This window comes from Erpetoichthys calabaricus, chromosome 16 (assembly GCF_900747795.2).
Source record: "Erpetoichthys calabaricus chromosome 16, fErpCal1.3, whole genome shotgun sequence".
NCBI lineage: Eukaryota > Metazoa > Chordata > Cladistia > Polypteriformes > Polypteridae > Erpetoichthys > Erpetoichthys calabaricus.
The window spans coordinates 71,808,730-71,827,208 of record NC_041409.2 but is presented as its reverse complement, the minus strand read 5'-3'; the positions used below and the strand labels follow the sequence as shown (position 1 = coordinate 71,827,208).

Sequence of the window (18,479 nt, the reverse complement as noted above, 5' to 3'; positions counted from 1 at the left end):
AGCAGAAAGGCCAGTGTTGACTTTAGTTGGAGGCTGTCATGCTTAAGTTGACCTGAATGAGATTATTATACAAAGAGTGAGTACTGTAGATTAAAGTTCTTACAGGTCCACAATATTGAGTAGCTCTCATTATAATTGAGTATCTTTCATTATTTGTCAGCAACAGTTATGAAGGCAGGAGGGTGAAAACAAAACAAAAAAAGGTCAAAAGAGCCATCACTAATTAAAGCAGTCAAGGAAAACAATTAGGCTAAGAAAAAGCACTAGGGTTTACAGGTCAGCGTTACACCCAGAGATGCACAGAGGGAAGCTGCATTGTGTCTGGAAGGACAACTACAGTATAACAGACTGCAATGTTTTGGAGTGGGAGGTTCAAATGGCACAGTTCAAACATCAGGCCACGCGCCCATCCATTAATGATATTTATAAAGAGATGTAAGGAAAAAGGACATTTCATTATCTCATACCTCAGCATCAACTCCCTCACCTCCCCTGCCATCCCATAACCACTAGTTTAGCTTTCAAAGCCATACCACCAGACTTGAAAACAGATTTTACTACTGGTCTACTGAACTAATATGTCAAACATTGCCATCTGTGTGATCTGTGTCCAGGAGTGCCAGTGGTTTCTTTAGTTTGTGAATAGTTGCTGGAGATAATAATATAAATAATTAAAACATACTTTAAAAAGACTCCTCAAACTACAAACTATGCAAATTGTGCATAAAAAATGAAATCCCAAACTGTTGACAATAGATAGTAGGGGGTAGGTATTGCATTTTGACAGCTTGTTTTTCTAACTGATGAATTTACTAACATCTCCTTTGGCATATTCTCAGCACACCATATTAACAATGTGATGGTTAAATAGAACTAAAAGGATATTTAAATTCAGATTTTGAATATACTATTTATTATATACATATATGATTTCATACCAAAAAAAAAAACAAAAACACACACCCCCTTTTTGGTTTCATTGATAACAAAATATATTACACATTACATCACAGTTAGTTTGGTCCTTGGGGGAAGCTATGGGTAAGGTGATGTGCTTATCATACTGCCATGTCTGAGTGAACATGCACTAAACGTGAAACATTTCACATACATTTCAGACATTACTAAGATTAACAGAAACCAAAAAACTTGTTTTAAAAGATTAATAAACAGCTACTTTTTATGTAACATTTTTTGAAGAATACCATCACCCTCTACAAAATATGCACAAAAAGAACAATTGACTTGAAAATAACTAAAATGTATGGATTTTCTTTGTAAAGATATCTGACTAAATGATGACTGTTTCTGACAAAGGGTTCTACTGAATTTGCGTAGCAACTAGCTGACATTTACAGGCATGTGTTCCGCTTGAAAAGACTTAGTTTTGGTTCTGCAGGCAGGACTAAAGTGTTCAAGCTGGTAAGATTAAACCTTTACATTGCAAGCAGAAGTGGGTTCAAGGGGAAAAAACATACTCCTCTGTTGAGTAAAATGACTATTGAAAAAATGGTCCAATACACCATTATCCATATCAAGGTGTTTAAAATATTCAATAATTATCACATAGTATTATCACCCAGCTGTGTCCACACACTTAGTCTTGTTACAAAATGTCTTAATAACTTACACCTTCTCTGCAACAAAAGAAGTTAAATGTAGCTTTAATTATGCCATCTTTTGTTAATTACTTACAAACCCTTTACCTGCATAAAAAGTAATGCAGGAGTTATTTGGAAAAATTGTAATATATATTCCTACCATAATGTTTAGAAAGCAAGACAATTAACAAAGGAAGACAGATGGACCATTATAACCCTTAAAGGTATAGATCTTTCCTTTAGAGAAATTGCAGAAAACGCCAAGGTATCCATAAGTACACTTTCCTACACGTTCAACTGGAACTTGAAAATGGGAAAGGCCTACACTTTTAACAGTTATAATGGCCTTTTTGTCTTCCTTTAATTGCTTTTTTTTTCTCACACCATTATGATAGCAGTATACACTGCAATAGTGTCCAAATAATGTTTCAGAGGGTGTAGGAACAAAGATTATTTCAGTGCTCCTTTATACAAACAGAGGGTTTGTTAAGTAATCAACTTAATTAAGTTAACTTCCAGGAAAGCGGCAAGTTTTTAACTCATTACTTGCTCTCTGAAACAGGACTTTTTGTAGAACTCTAAAAAAATATTTTATTTTTTGTGGACGAAGACTTTTTATTTTATTTATTTATTTATTTTTTAAATATCTGTCGGTTAACCTGAAATGTTACATAGGTAAGCACTAACTCATTGGGCTTTAACTATGTGTACATTTACACGACTTAAACACTGCTCCCATATTTAAATAGTATCTCTCTGTCATAAAGCACATGTGCAAAAGAACACCTTCAATGGACAGTAATACATTTGCACAGTACTAATAGCAGAATTTAATGGTATGTGATGATAACACTGACAGCATGAAAGGAAAAGATTTCATTTTTTTTGCCCTTAAAGCTTTTTAAATGTTTGGTTGTCTCGGAATCTAAAATTAGTTCTGATCCTTCCAAACCACACATCTTCAAACAGATGGATGCTAGTGTGTCAAAACTAATTTTCTCTACACAGAGGCAACCCACCTACAAATGCAATTAAAAGTGCAAACATTAATTACTTTTTGTTCAAGTTTGCACATTTTAAACACAGGTCTATGATGTTAATCAGTTATGCTGCAACAGTTATGTTGTTAATCTCAATTCCTATTTGCTTTTTTACGGTTTACAAAATAGAGGGAAACCGGAAACTAACCTAACCTGTGCATATTTGAAAAGAATTATAAAAGTATTACTTTATCGCACCAAGTATATGATTCATTTGAAATGTTTATTTTGTATTCTCATATGTAGGGAAAAAAGTACAGACATTGTGGACTCCAAAAGATACTAGTTCAAAACAGTTCTAGCTAAAAACATGCCTTGTCTCTTTGGAGATAAAAAATGTAAATTTTGCAATAAAGTTCACGAACCCATTACCCTTGAGGATTCTTGTAAATAATGACAAAAAACATTTTTCACTGTTATTTCACAAAGTCACAGTTAGTATGATTTTAACATTTCCTTATTTTGTGTATATTATATTTCAACAATCCTAATTAAAATGTGTGTATTCTTTTTTTGATTGTTTCATATTATAGTATTTGTTAATTTTACCCATGATTAAACCATAACACATTCTATAATATTAGTTTTCAAAATTAGACAAGATTTACCTTTGGTTGACTGAGGCTGTTTGTTAGTGCTGTCACCACTGATTGCTTTGACTGAAGGAATTGTGGTATTGACTGCCAAAGTACTGGATGATACAAGTTGCTGATGTTTTGATAAACCTTCTTTGGGATTGACACCTTCCTTTGAATTTTCCTTTTCAGTTCCCTTCATCTTGGACATAGACAAAGTCAGATGTGACAAATCCGAAGAGGATGGACGCAGTCTACCTGTGATGTAGGCAGCCAGTCGATTTGCTGGATGCAATGCACCCATCTGACCCAGCAGCAGCTTTGCCTGAGGATAAGATTTGCCATTGACCTTACAGAACAGGTTGGGAAAAAAAAGTTAGTAATCACATTTATCAACAAAAGAGCAGTAAAGAAGAAGTTATTAATATTATATTAATTTATCCCCAAATGTAGATAAAGATTACTCTGTGCATATGGCTAAGAATATTATGTATTATGATAGTTTATGCCGGCTTTTATTTCATTTACTGAACCCCACTTAATCCAGTGTCAGTATCACAGGGAGGCAGAGTCAGTTTTAGCAGCATCCGACCCTGAACAGCAACCTACTCTGGACAGACTACCAGCTCATTTTAAGGCTCACTCACAATTGTGCTGCACCAATTCAGACTTAAGAAATTAACTAACAAATATATTATCAAACTGAAAAGAACTGTATAAAACTTAAAAGAGAAAAAAGCATACTTAATCATACTGAAAATGTATACTACTTGTATTCTCAATCTGAATCTCAGATGAATTATCTTAGAGGTGCTAAATAACAAAATAAAACTATTCCATGCTGTTGGCAGTCTACAGTAGGTGATACAGCCAGCGAAAGGAGTAGGCTGTTCCATTATCTATTCTATTCTAATAAAAAAAAATCCTGCGAAGAGATGAGACTTTTAAGCCTGGGATGAGAAGTGACTTTTTCAGAGAGATACTTTCAAGTCCCGCAAGACGAGACTTTGTGCCAAGAGATTGAACTACGCCGGGGTCGGAAATAAAAGACAAAGAGTACAGGTTCAAAAATGTTGGTGCGATACACATGCAGAGCAGGTTAGAGATAATGAAAAATACTAAAATTGGAAAGTCTCAAAAAAATGATAGTAAAGATTGCATTAGTGCAAACAAATAAATCATTACTCGGTGAAAAAACGGAACAGCGAAAAGAGATTGAATATATGGACATAGGCGATATGATATATTGTTCAGCTTTAAAGTTTAAGTCAGAGACTTGTAGATCATCTAATTTGTGTTACAATCAGGGAGAAGTAGTGTTTCTTCCCAATGAAGAGGCACATCCATGAGAAATGAAAGATTTGTTATTTGGTGAAACTGAAATCCACAAACACTACAGGCAAAAATATCCGAATCTACAAAAATCTGTTTGCGTTCGCATCATCCAATGTTCAAAAATGTAGATTTACACAATTCAGGACCATATGCTATGAGAATCTGTGGTCCTGCAACAAATTAAAGCTACAAGTTTAATTTCAAAGAAAACACAATTCGGTCAGGTTTATAATTATGATCACGGATAAGTCATACAAAAAAGAATCAAAAGAGTTAAATGATCGGACATATTAGAAATTATATAGCCAATAATGGATACAAATCCATACATCCAAAAGTATCGCACTTTACATGAAATTAATCTGGAAAATACGGACAAAGATGTTTTCTTGGATTTCTATATGAGATAATTTCAAGTCATGCGAGATGAGACTTTGTGCCGAAACATTTAACCATGAGTAGAAGACATAGTAGAACATTGTAAAGAGGTTCAAAAACATTGGTGTGATACACATGCAGAGCAGGTTAGAGATAATGAAAGTGCTAAATTTCAAAAGTCTCAAAAAAAATCATAGTAAAGATTGCATTAGTGCAAACAAACGGAAAATAATTATGCGATGAAATAACGGAACGAAAAGAGATTGAATATATGGACATAGGTTATATGACATAAGCATGTAAATATTGTTTGGATTTAAACTAAGTCAGAGACTACAAGTCTACTAGTCTACTGTCTAATTCGTGTTGCCAGCAGGGAAAAGTAATGTTTCTTCCCAATGAAAAGGCGTTTCTGTGAGTATTAAAAGATTTGTTGTTTGGTCAAAGTGAAATCCACATACGTGAGCATGAGAGACGCAAAGTGACTGGCGTGAGAAGCTAGCAGGGGGCAAAGCCCCCTAGTCTTCCTTATATAAATCTGTTTCATCCATTAATTGTCTATGCAACAGTGACCAAAGTGCTTGACACAGCAAAAAATTTGTCAAGCAATAAATACCATACTACAAAAATTTAGATTAAACTTTAAAAGATATGCAGCTCCTATGGAAACACAGGACCATTAGACTAACCACTAGTATTGCACAGCCTCCAGAAGTTTAAACTGACATGGTTTATAACTGCTACTACTATGAGTTTCAAGATAAACATACCTCAACATCAGCTTGATGAGCACTATCAGCATCTTTTGTTTTGGCTGTAAGAATGCCTGCTGGGGACACTCCTGTGTATAATGGTAGCGCTTTCCTCACAGGAAGTTCCTTCTCTGCAGTTTGTTCAGTTGGAGGCTCTTTAACAATCATTTCCTGCTCTTCTTGTTGAGAAGCCTTGTTCAATTCATTTTGCATTAGCCCTTGGTCCTCTTCACACTCCTCTGTAGCTTCTGCCTCTATGTCATCCCCTTCTGAAGGGGTAATCCGAATTTTGTATACAATTATCAGTCCAGAGCTATCACGTTTCCTTGTTTGAGACACCATTTCAATATTGTAACCACCAACACTGAAAGATTCAATTTCATCTGAACTATTCATTTTCTGGGACAGAGTATTCAGGATTTTACTACGTCCACTATCCCAGTTACAGTTAGAGATTACCTCTACCTGCTTTCTTGGTTCTTTAGAGACACTCCGCATTGAAGTATTTAATTTTGTCTTCTTCGCATTATTCAAAGCGTTTCTTTTATTTCTCACCTTTTGGGGAGATCGCATTTTATCACCTAGCATACAAAAACGAGACAAAGAAAAACAACATAAAAAAATTGTGTGCAAAATAAACAAAGATCTATCATTATGATCAATTATAATAATAATCATTGAGTTTTGGCTAACCATTACAGAAAAACAAATACAGGGTGAGCCAGAATGAAGCACAACATTTCTCAAGGTCATTGCGCGAGGTAGAGACAGCCGAGTGGGTTAGGGTGGGGGTCCTTTGATAGGCGCTCCCTTTTGTTTTCAGCTGCCAACATGCCTTGGTCTGGTGCAGATCGTGTTTTCGCAGACGAAGTGTTCTTCAAAAACAACGAATCCATCATCACTACACAACGCGTCTTTCAAATGCACTCCGATATTCCTCCAAACAGTGACGTCCCAGATCAGGAAAACAATTCTTCAGTGGGTGGCTAAATTTAGACAGATGGGTACAACATTGAACAGATAATCTCCAGGCTCTCCTCGGACTGGACGAATGAATGCCTGTAAACATCCAAGCTGTAAGGGCACCAATTTTGCAGTCTCCTAGACGTTCAAACATCTTTGAGGATTTTGCATGATGACCTTAATTTCCATCCATACAAAATGATGGTAGTGCAGGAACTCACTGACAGAGACTTGGGGGATCTGTAGAGAGTTATGCATGAACATTCTGCAAACCGCTCATCAATATGTCATCATCATGTGCAGCGACGAGGCATATTTCCATTTAAATGGTTACATAAATAAGCAAATCTTTTGCTATTGGACTGAAACCAGCCCTTGTGAACTTCATCAGAGACTCCTACACATTGAGCGTGTTGCAGTTTGGTGTGCAGTTGCAGAATTTGGCATTGTAGACCCTTACGTTTTTTGAGGAAGGGAGAGCAATGGTCACCATCACTTCAGAACGTTACATTAAAATGCTAGAGAACTTTTTTGCAGCCCCAACTGGAAGAAATGGATGTGGTGGATGCCTGGTTTCAGCAGGATGGAGCAACAGCTCATACGGTGTGTCCATGCAAGTTTTTTGGGAGATGTTTCTGGGGAAGCTGATCTCCCTGCACAGTGATGTCGGGTGGCCTTCACGTTTGCCTGATCTCGCCCCGTGCGATTTCTTCTTGTGGGACTATCTCAAGTCAAAAGGTATACACACAGCAACCTCAAAACCTTGAAGCCTTCAAGGACGATATTCGCCACAAAAAATCACCACTAGTCCCCTTGAAATGGCCAAACGAGTCATGAGAGCGTTCAGAAATCGCCTCGAAGACTGTTTCGCTAATGATGGCCACCACCTTGAAGACATAATTTTAAAAACACAGTGAAAAAAATCTATTTTGAATACCCTTTCTTGTGTCGTATAGAAATTTATCTTGTAGTGTTTTTGTAGAATAAACATTTGAAATGTGGTACTTTTTTGGCTCACTCTGTCCTAAGTGCACACAGTAACTGGCTCCATTTATACCCAGAAAAGAAGGATGGGATTGAATTTTTGACTCATGCCCATACATTTCCAGTAATAAATAGAAAATCTGATGCACATAGAGTCATGAAGCCTTTCAGTACTATGAAGGGTGAACGTCTTTTCCTCTAGCATCAAAGACCAGAATAAGGATGAAAGATTGCTGACTGATAACATCAAATAAAAGAGATGGATGTTTCTTTATTTCTCCATACAGTAAACATAGTACAAACGTTAAAAATCAAAAAAAAAAACATTTATAGTTTATTCTTGGCATGGTCTCACACTGCATTATTACTGCTTAATTTATTTGAAATCTCCCTCAAAGCAAAGTGCTTTAATTATAGAGCCATGCTTTGTACGTTCACTGAATATTTGTCACTAAGTAGCTGAACTATATTAGCTCTCAATTAGACTCATTATTTTGAATAAAAATTAAGTATTTTACAAAAAGCAATCACAGCAAAGTGAGAAAGTGTTCACAAACAGTGCATGGTAAAAAATAAAAATGAATTGAGAACAGGCATCTGCCACCTGAATGATGATATAGCTGTAGCTATTTTGTTAAGTATAAACATTACCAGGCAGACACATGACCATATACAGAGCAGAAACTAACCTAATTATTTAATTCCTGGTTGCTAACAAAAAACTAACCAGGTCCCAGATAAGTAGCGGAAAAGAAGTATTAACTTGTTTTGTAATGCGTCTACAGTCTATTAACAATTGCTACTACTTGATGAGCTGTGAATACATTTAGGTCACTACTGTAGTGTAAAGGACACATGATACTTCAGCAGGGCTTGAATCGCAGCATTTGCGTGACTTTTATTTTGATAAGTTATTGAGTTTCCTGGTTTGCATAATTAATTGTGCAGTTTGCCGGGAATAGGAAAGGAAAATGGCGACATATGGAGTTAACAAACAAGCACCTCGCTGAAAAGTGAACAAGGTATTAATTTCTCTGTTATATGTAAAACAAATGTTACGAATGTTTATGTTAAGTTATTTATATGCCTTTTATTTGTACTTTGCCTTTTATAGCTCTTACGGTGTGTTTATGAAACAAGGTTACGGAAACGAAAATAAACATTCATAAACCATCAGTCTGAGAGTTGACCATCATTCAGCCGGGGTCGCTACATGTAGTACAACTATTCAAAAAAAGGAAGCCCTTTATATAACATGATTTAGGTCTTTACTGCAGGTACCATATTATTATAAATGCTAGATCTACAGGGAATAGTAGCAAAATGCAGCATTTACTAAAAACCATCAATACTTTACTGATCTGCAACACTACGTAAATGCATGACAAATGTATTCTACCTAATAATAATAGCAATTAAAGTTTTTCTTTACAAATCAGATGTTAAGGTGCATAGGAAGAAAATATGCATATTAACTAAAGCTTCAGTCCCTTGATCTAAATATTGCGTATATTAAGCAAAAAACAATTTCTAAAATTAATAAATGCATTTCAATGCAAGAGGAATATTTAGTTCAAGCTATTTACTATTCGCTTCTTTGGCATTTCCTGCTGGGGTCTGTAACTTCAGTGAGCTTCCTAATAACATCAAAGTCAAAAGCACCACTAAGAAATTCTTACCTTGAACATCTTGTGTAATAATGTTCTGCAGAATGTCTCCCTGCTGAAAAATGAGAAAGGGAAAAAACTGCTAAATGGATATTAAAATAAAAACATTTAAACAAACAAAAAATGGTATAATATTTAAGTTACTAACTAAAACTGAAATTCAACACACTGTACAAATTATATACATACATATACACACACACACACATATATACACATATATACATATATATACATACATACATATACATATACATACATACATACATACATATACATATATATATATATACATACATACATATACATATATATATATACATACATACATACATATACATATATATATATACATACATACATACATACATATACATATATATATATATATATATGGTTGAAATAGTTTACTGTCAAATAAATACAAAGAGTATGCGACACGTGTTTCGCCCTCATTGTGGGCTCATCAGGCGTACACATATATTTATTTATATATATATATATATATATATATATATATATATATGTATGTGTGTGTGTGTGTGTGTGTGTGTGTGTGTGTGTGTGTGTGTGTGTATATATTAAAATAGACACACAATGGTAAGTCCATTTCCAGCTGTGTGACATATTAAAAAATTATGTAAAAGGCACAAATCTTTGCAATCTGAGCCTCTAAGAAGTTGTATAGCAGTCACATTCACAAGGGAACTACTGGACACTGATGAACTATGTTAGATAAATGTGATTAATCAAGTGACAGTTTGCAGCTGATCACAATTATAAATTTTACAACCATATACAGTGGAACCTTGGGTCACGAACGTCTCTGAAAACGTACAAATCAGGTTACGACCAAAAAAGTTTGCCAAACTTTTGCATCTGTTCACGACCACACACTCGGGTGACGAATAAGCCAGTTTCCTTCCGGTTTGTACATGCCGATGATCTTCACACGTGTTCAGTCTTTCCCTGTGCATTCCCTGTGCAGCGAGCGAGCAAGAGAGAGAGCGTGAGAGAGACAGGCCGAGAAGGCAGTTAAAGAATGCACTGGGCTTGTTTTTAAAGAGACTGCTTTCAGCATTGTTTTAACCTCGTTGTATTTAATGAATTACTTTTTTCTATTGGATTTTAACCTCCACTTCAGTTCTGTTTTTATGGGATCATTTATTTATTGAAGGATTCTGAAAGCACTGCACTTTAATTTTGACTTTGTTTTTGCTTGTTGTTTTGTTGATTTTAATAAAAGCACTTGCCACTTTTTGCACCATCCGATTACTCCATTGTAGTGCCTCACTGTCGTGCTCATCGGTAACATTACCAACGGTGACGGGTTTAAGGGCTCCCAGAAGCGAGATGGGAGCATGCAGCAAACCCGCATTGTCACAGACTTTACATCAAAATTGTAATCTCCTCTCCACCCAGTTCCTCCTCACTTCCTTCATGCCAGAACTCAACTCATGCAAGGTTAGTTTATGGTTAGTTTTTGTATTATGGATTTTTCAAATGTTCATTTTTTTCCCTGTGCTTAAAACTCATTAAAAAAAAGCGTTTACAGCAAGTGGTTCGTAAGGCTATACCGTGAATTCTTGCAATGCTAGTTTTATCTGTTCAAGGTTTTCTCAGTGTTATTCAATGTTTTTACATTTAGTTTACTATTACGCTGTGCATTCTATGGTATGATTAACTATTTTCGTGCTTAAAAATGTTTAAAAAATATATGTACATAAAGTTTGTACGGTCTGGATGGATTAATTGTATTTACATTCAATCCTATGGGGGAATTTACTTCGTGTTACGACCAAATCGGGTTACGACCAGAGTTTAGGAACGAATTACAGTCATGACCCGAGGTTCCACTGTACACGTGTGTGCGTGCACTTTCAGGCTTATATCATGCAGTCCCTCCCGCCCCCACAAAATAGTGGATATGCACAAATTAATCTTACCATACTGCTACATGGTTTTGGAGAAGTTTTGCTGTATCCTCGAACTCTGGCACAGGTCATAAGGCTCTCAAAGTATAAATACACTGGATCTTTGTCTTCATCTTTAATCTAAATGCAAAATTAGTTTTACTAATAAAGAAAACTAAAATTCAAATTAAACAGCCTCCCCAAAAAAAGGAGAACCCCACAAACTTAAAACAATGAACTTGTACTTTCCATTTAAAAAAATTCAAATGAAACAAAAGTTTAAGTTAGTTTAACAGGAATTCTGGAATCTTAACATCTGGACATTTGGATAGAAGTTTACTTCACTTGCAACTGTGTATGATTTAAATTAAACTAAAATTAGACCCATCGATTTATTTTCAGAGGATGTTTAAATGGTCTTAAGTAGTAGTAAAGTAACTGAGAACCAAGTAAGTCAAGACAGGAACCAGTTGTAGGCAGCAAAAGTATGAAAGAGTTAATTTATGCTTACTAACTGGTACAATCCTGACTGGTAAACAAACATAAAAAAACAGAGTTAACGTAACAAGTGTTACATACTGGTGGACTCTGAGTATAACCTCTTCCACTGGCATACTTCACCCTCTTGATTTTGGGTGACAGAGGAGGAGATGTTGGTGGTAATACAGGTGAAGATTCTGGAACAAACACTGGTTCTGGATCAATCTCTTCTTCCTGGCGGTTCCAAAGGCTGAGAACTCGGGGCACTGGTTCAGGCTCTGGTTCAGGTTCTGAGATTGCTGAAAGGAAAATAAATGTCTTATTCAACAAACAAAATCCATTTTTTCATACAAGGAATTTTAAGCATACATGTAGGAGAAAAGAGGTCACTGTAATAAAGGAAGGTATGAGGCCAGCCATTTTAAGAGAACCAACTGAGGAGTTTCTGGCATTACTGCATCTAAATTACATACCCAGAAATAAACAGTCATTACTTGGTTTATGTAATAAAGGAGCTGCAAATGGCTGAACAGCAGCGAGTACAACAGTCCAAATTTTTCTTTTAAAAGAAAGTATTTGCAAGATTAAAAACTTTTGTTTAAACAAATACCAACTAATTAAAAAAAAAAAATGTGCATACTTCATGGAGTTTCTCCCCCGGCCCCCCCAAAAAACTAGATTTTATAGTACATGACCAACACAACTGATGATGGACAACCCTGGAATCAATTTTCTTTTGTGCCCCAATCTGTCAGCTATCATTGTACCAAATTTAGAGGTCATATCTGTTTGGAGACACTTAAACTTTTGCACCAAAACAATCTCTCAATATAACTATTGTATTTACAGTTACAGTGATCCCTTGCTATATCACGCTTCGCCTTTCGCGGCTTCACTCTATCGCGGATTTTATATGTAAGCATATTTAAATATATATCGCGGATTTTTTGCTGGTTCGTGGATTTCTGAGGACAATGGGTCTTTTAATTTCTGGTACATGCTTCCTCAGTTGGTTTGCCCAGTTGATTTCATACAAGGGACGCTATTGGCAGATGGCTGAGAAGCTACCCAACTTACTTTTCTCTGTCTCTCTTGCGCTGACTTTCTCTGATCCTGACGTAGGGGGTGTGAGCAGGGGGGCTGTTCGCACACCTAGACGATACGGACGCTTGTCTAAAAATGCTGAAAGATTATCTTCACGTTGCTACCTTCTGTGTGCAGCTGCTTCGTGAAGCGACATGCTGCACGGTGCTTCACATACTTAAAAGCTCAAAGGGCACGTATCGATTTTTCACTGTTTTGTTTTTCTCTGTCTCTCTCTCTCACCCTGCTCCTGACGGAGGGGGTGTGAGCTGCCACCTTCAACAGCTTTGTACCGGCGGTGCTTCGCATACTTAAAAGCCAAACAGCCCTATTGATTTGTTTGCTTTCCTCTCTGTTTCTGACAGCCTGTGCTCCTGACGCGCACTCCTTTGAAGAGGAAGATATGTTTGCATTCTTTTAATTGTGAGACAGAACTGTCATCTCTGTCTTGTCATGGAGCACAGTTTAAACTTTTGAAAAAGAGACAAATGTTTGTTTGCAGTGTTTGAATAACGTTCCTGTCTCTCTACAACCTCCTGTGTTTCTGCGCAAATCTGTGACCCAAGCATGACAATATAAAAATAACCATATAAACATATGGTTTCTACTTTGCGGATTTTCTTATTTCGCGGGTGGCTCTGGAATGCAACCCCCGCGATGGAGGAGGGATTACTGTATACTTTTATGAGAAGAAAAAAAAAAAAGTGTGTATGTGTATTTTATATCCATATTACTAACCGAGAATGCTAAACCGGATGATGGACGCAGGCACATCCGGCCATGGGCCGTAGCTGCAAAAAGACGTACTGCGCAGGCGCAAGAAAGGGCCGCGAGGGGCGGATGAGGGGCCGCGAGAGGCGGACAAGACCACAGAAAAAAGGAGTGAGCAAAGAAACAAGAGGACAAAGAAATGAGACGCCGCAAGCACAGAAAAAGGGAAAAGGCAAAGAAAAATGTAGTCAAAGGCAGGCACCGCACGAAACCCATTGCACACGAAACTAGCACACAAAAAAAAAGAAGACGCTCGCGCACAACGGCAAGGCTCCCCCCCCTACAGGCACCGGACGGGATACACACCAAGAGGGGGATTTAACAAGCCCCTGGAACACAAAAAAAAAGAACACAAAACCACCCCACACACCCTACAAGCAACAGACGGGACACACACAAAGAGGGGGATTCAACAAGCCCCTGGAACACAAAACGAAAGAAGACGCGCGCGCAACAACAATCCTCCCCCACACACCCCCCCCCCCCCCCCAAATCAATAAGAAGTGACACCCAAAGCCACATATCTAAAGGAAACGTCCATATTAAACATACGTCATCTCAAAACCTTCACACTAGGCAGCATAGGTGGATCTCATTAAAATAAAGCACTATTAACCGTTCAACTGGAGAAAAGGCTCCATATTAACAGTGAGTGTGATCCTCCTTATTACTTATACATATTTCGCACGCTGAGGAACAAACAAGTCATGCATACACGGTCACGGGTACAAAACGATTCGGATCGGATAACGGGACCAAACACACGAACACGGATGAAACCAAAACAATACACGGCGGCGCATACAACGCGCTTCGGAAAATACGTGAGAAAAAATGTCTCGGATCAAAAAATTCAAAGCTCGAGTAACCCCGTTACAGAGACGTGCCCAAATGAACAGACACATTAAACGTAGATGCATACAGTACGCGTCTCAAAGTGCTGCATCGAAACAAGCACGATTTCAAAAGAAAGAGCTCGCGACTCAGACATACAAAAAAGGGAGCAAAGCAACGCGCGTATGACCGGCCAGAAAACAAGCAAGCGGGACTCAAAAAGCAGAAAGCTCAACTGACCGACATACAAAAACGGACAAGGCATGATACAAACAATGCACGACGTAGAGTGAAACAGACTTTGCGCAAAGCGGAGGCGAATCAATTAAAAATCAAAAATAGCGCGTCACAAATAATGGACATGCAACAACGCGGCACTCAAACGCCACAAGCAAAACATGCCCGTTGCAGACATCAACGCCAGACGTCTGCTAAACGCTTACGCCAGTTGGCTGACAACGCTTTCAATAATGAGTCCACTATTGAGGAAAATTCATTGGGATTAATGAATGTCATTTGCAATCATTGTCATTCACTTAACTTCACAGAAAAAACAACTGGCAATACAAATAATGAATTTACACGTTGTTGTCAAAAGGGGCAGATTAGAAAGCCTCCTTTACATTCATATCCTGAATATCTACAGAAGCTTCTAACTAAGGATGTGCCTGAAAGTAAAAACTTTATGAACTGCATTAGATCCTACAATAGTTCATTTGCTTTTCCATCTACCGGAGAACATAACAGGACACCAAAAGGCAATGGCCCATACTGCTTTCGCATATGTGGTTAACACAACGCACTATATTATGTCCAAAAAATATTAATGTTAATCACATTATTAACCAGGTCATTTCATTACTTCCTTGAGAGACACGGCTCTTTCTAAGCTCTGACAAAGTTGACTCTGATGACGACAATGAACATCTGAATTTCCCCTTAGAATATTTGAACACTATTAACCCGGACGGATGACCACAACACAACCTTACCCTTAAAAACGGAACAATAATCATGCTATTAGGAAACCTTAACACTAAACAGGGTTTATGCAATGGCACACGGTTAGTCGTCAACACCATAACACACGATGTTATTCAAGCAACAGTTCTTTCAGATTCACATGCTAACAATACTGTTCTCATTCTTGGAATTGACCTTATGAGTTCTGACCTGGATTTACCTTTTACATTGAAACACCGACAGTTCCCCATTAAACCTGCATTTGCCATGACCATCAACAAATCACAAGGACAAACCATGGACAAAGTTGGCATCTACCTCTCTGAACCCGTTTTTTGGACATGGACAACTTTATGTTGCCTTCTCATGTGTTCGACGTTCATCTCACATTAAACTTAAAGTTAAAAATGATCCATGCCAAGGAAGACTCATTCAAAGACAAGACACCATCTTTACTACTAATGTTGTATACAGAGAAATATTCCAATAAAACATTACTCTATGCCAAACACTCTATTTTGTATTTATATAGGCATCATCCAAACCTGCACACTATTCTATATCTAATTCATACATCTCACTCTTTATCATGCCCCAACGCCAGGGGTTGGCGAGCGAAGCGAGCAGGGGGCGGAGCCCCCTAGTATACACATATACACTAGTAACTCCTTCACATTCGCAAGGGTTAGAAGCGGAAAACCCCAGAGTGTGAAAATTTGTGAACAATACTTTGTTTCCTCTAACACACAAATAAATATGCCAAATGATTAGGCAAGTGGACCTCTTTTAAACAAGTCAAGTTTTAACATTGTTTTGATTTATTATACTGGACATAAATTCACATTCTTAATGCTGTAACAGTGGCGACAACCTGCATCAGTCCAGGATAAGTTATTCATTGTATGAGCTAATAAAAGTTGTGGTGCCTATGAAAACTGCAAACCTGCAACAGTGCGGTGTTTGTAACATCAGTTCAGTGAAGAAAAACAGCTAAATGATTAGTACATCTGCAGCTCCAATCGACAGACCACCAGACAAATGCAGTGTTTAAACATTTATGCTTTATTTATTTGTAAAGCCAAAATAACTTAGATATTTAATATTTCTTAGTGCACATGCATATTATAACACTAATATTTACATATTATGATCTTTTAGGCGATTGGGGTGGTGAAGTGATGGGGGGGGACATGGTGTATTCCTTCAGTGGAGGGGTCTATTACACCATGTCTTTAAAAAAAAAAAAGTATTGTGGTATGGCATGCTACAAATATCTTCAACTGATGAGTGGTCCCCCATGACAGTTTGCACAGCCAGTGACTTTCATTCAAAGGACTCATGTGAAACATCTAGTGGGTTTGCAAAATGTTGAAAGTGGAAGAGCACAGCTCAGAAAACTAGCACAAGGAGAATGTGGAGAAGAAAGGTTCGTCTGAATATGGTAATTGAACCCATGACACTTATATAAGCAGTACTTACAAATCAAGAATAGCATCGAGTCCTTCAGCAACTGCGTCACTCCTAACAGAGTTAAAACTATGACTCAAGGTCTTACTATTCCATGTTACTACTACTCTGTAAATTTTCTAGGGCTTCCTCAACCATGTTTTCTTTTTTGAAGACTTTTCCCTAAGACAAAGTTCAATTCTTACTGCACATCAACTAAACAATCCACATGTAACCTCACAGAAGCTTCTGCATAACAACATGTAAAGGTGTGTAAAAATTAGCTGTCACATACGCAATACATTTCCTGTCTTTTACACACAGCTGTAACATTTAGTACAAGTGACCAATCATAGACAACTATACATCATTGAAAAGGTGTGAAACTCTGCTATCCAATAGCAACGAGTCTTTCACTGTATGTGACGGGACATAGGTGGGATCTTTGACAAAAGCAGATTCACTCAGCCGTGACACGCTCCTCACCTCAGCATGTGTGTGCAAATCACACATTGTACTAATTAAAGACAATGTGGAAAATTATAATTTATTTGAAAGACAACATCTTTGGGTATGGAAAAGAAATGTTTTTTTGTTTTTTTTTACTAATTTGTGAGATTATTGCAACATACACAAACAACTGTAAAATATGGCAGTGTTCCACCACAAGTGGTTAAAGGCTAGTTGTCTAAATAGTTTTTAAACTCCTGATTTAACAAGTAGACAAAGGTAGAAATAACTTGTTCTGCAGGCACGCCATGTTGTTTTTTTTTTTTTTCTCCACTTGCTTTGATGACTGAAAAAACCTTCTATAAATTGGAGTGCACACTAAATGAAGCAGTGTAAGACATATTCCTTCTTTAATTCTCCAAGTCAGATGCAATATAACAAAATGTATTCTCTTTTTTTTTTTAAGAAATTGCCCATAAGCCCTCCACCTACACCCTCCATCCCTCCCATAAGACAAGGTAAAATAATTATAAGAAAAACAAGTTTCAAGTATAACAAAAGAAATAACTTCCAAATTTATTCAAGCACTAACCATATTCAATTCGTCTCTTTTTCTTCTTTTTAGGTTTAGTTTCAGGCTCTGTCTGTTGTTCCTCCCCAAGAGCACCATAGAAAATAAGATTTTCACGGATGGCTGTATTGACCAACTTCTTCCGCTTTGAAACAGTTTTAACCAGTACCACTTTCCTTTTCAGACATGTACAGCCAAACATGCATTCAGGTTTGCGGCAGTGAGTATAGCTCTTCCTCTCCTGTGCAAGGCTGGCGCACACACAGCCCAACCGACAGTAATCATTCAGACAAGGAGGGGTACGCCGTTTGGTGATTTTGCAGGACGGTTTACTTTTCAGTGTTCCCTGTGTAGGAAAGTTCAAGACATTAAATGTTACTAATAATGCTTTGAATGTACAGTGTTGGGTCAGGCAATTTAAATTAATATTTTACCACTTAACAGGCTAAATAAATGTGATTAAGAATGCTGTTGATGAGAACATGTGACCAATTGTTATAGAAATCGATTACTTACAAAACAAAATTTGCATTTGTAATTGTTAAACATTACATACATATTACATATTACCAATCACTCTTTGATAGAAACTGTACAAATGCTAGCAACTGCAATATGTGAACAAAAAAACAAAGTTTCCAAAACAAAATGAAAAAAGTGTTACTCAGATTTC

At 37.1% G+C, this 18,479-nt stretch overlaps 1 protein-coding gene across 4 annotated transcripts in view; it reads right to left on the bottom strand.

Annotated features, from left to right (window-relative positions):
• Positions 1-18,479, bottom strand: part of mgaa (MAX dimerization protein MGA a) — an 89,821-nt gene that overhangs the window by 31,226 nt on the left and 40,116 nt on the right. For all 4 annotated transcript variants that reach the window (XM_051919710.1, XM_051919707.1, XM_051919708.1 and 1 more), the window contains 6 exons: positions 17,828-18,152; positions 11,788-11,987; positions 11,242-11,349; positions 9,308-9,350; positions 5,700-6,262; positions 3,250-3,565 (listed from right to left, as the gene is read on the bottom strand). In XM_051919710.1, coding sequence (XP_051775670.1) covers positions 3,250-3,565; positions 5,700-6,262; positions 9,308-9,350; positions 11,242-11,349; positions 11,788-11,987; positions 17,828-18,152 — 1,555 coding nt within the window. The remainder of the gene's footprint in view (positions 1-3,249; positions 3,566-5,699; positions 6,263-9,307; positions 9,351-11,241; positions 11,350-11,787; positions 11,988-17,827; positions 18,153-18,479) is intronic.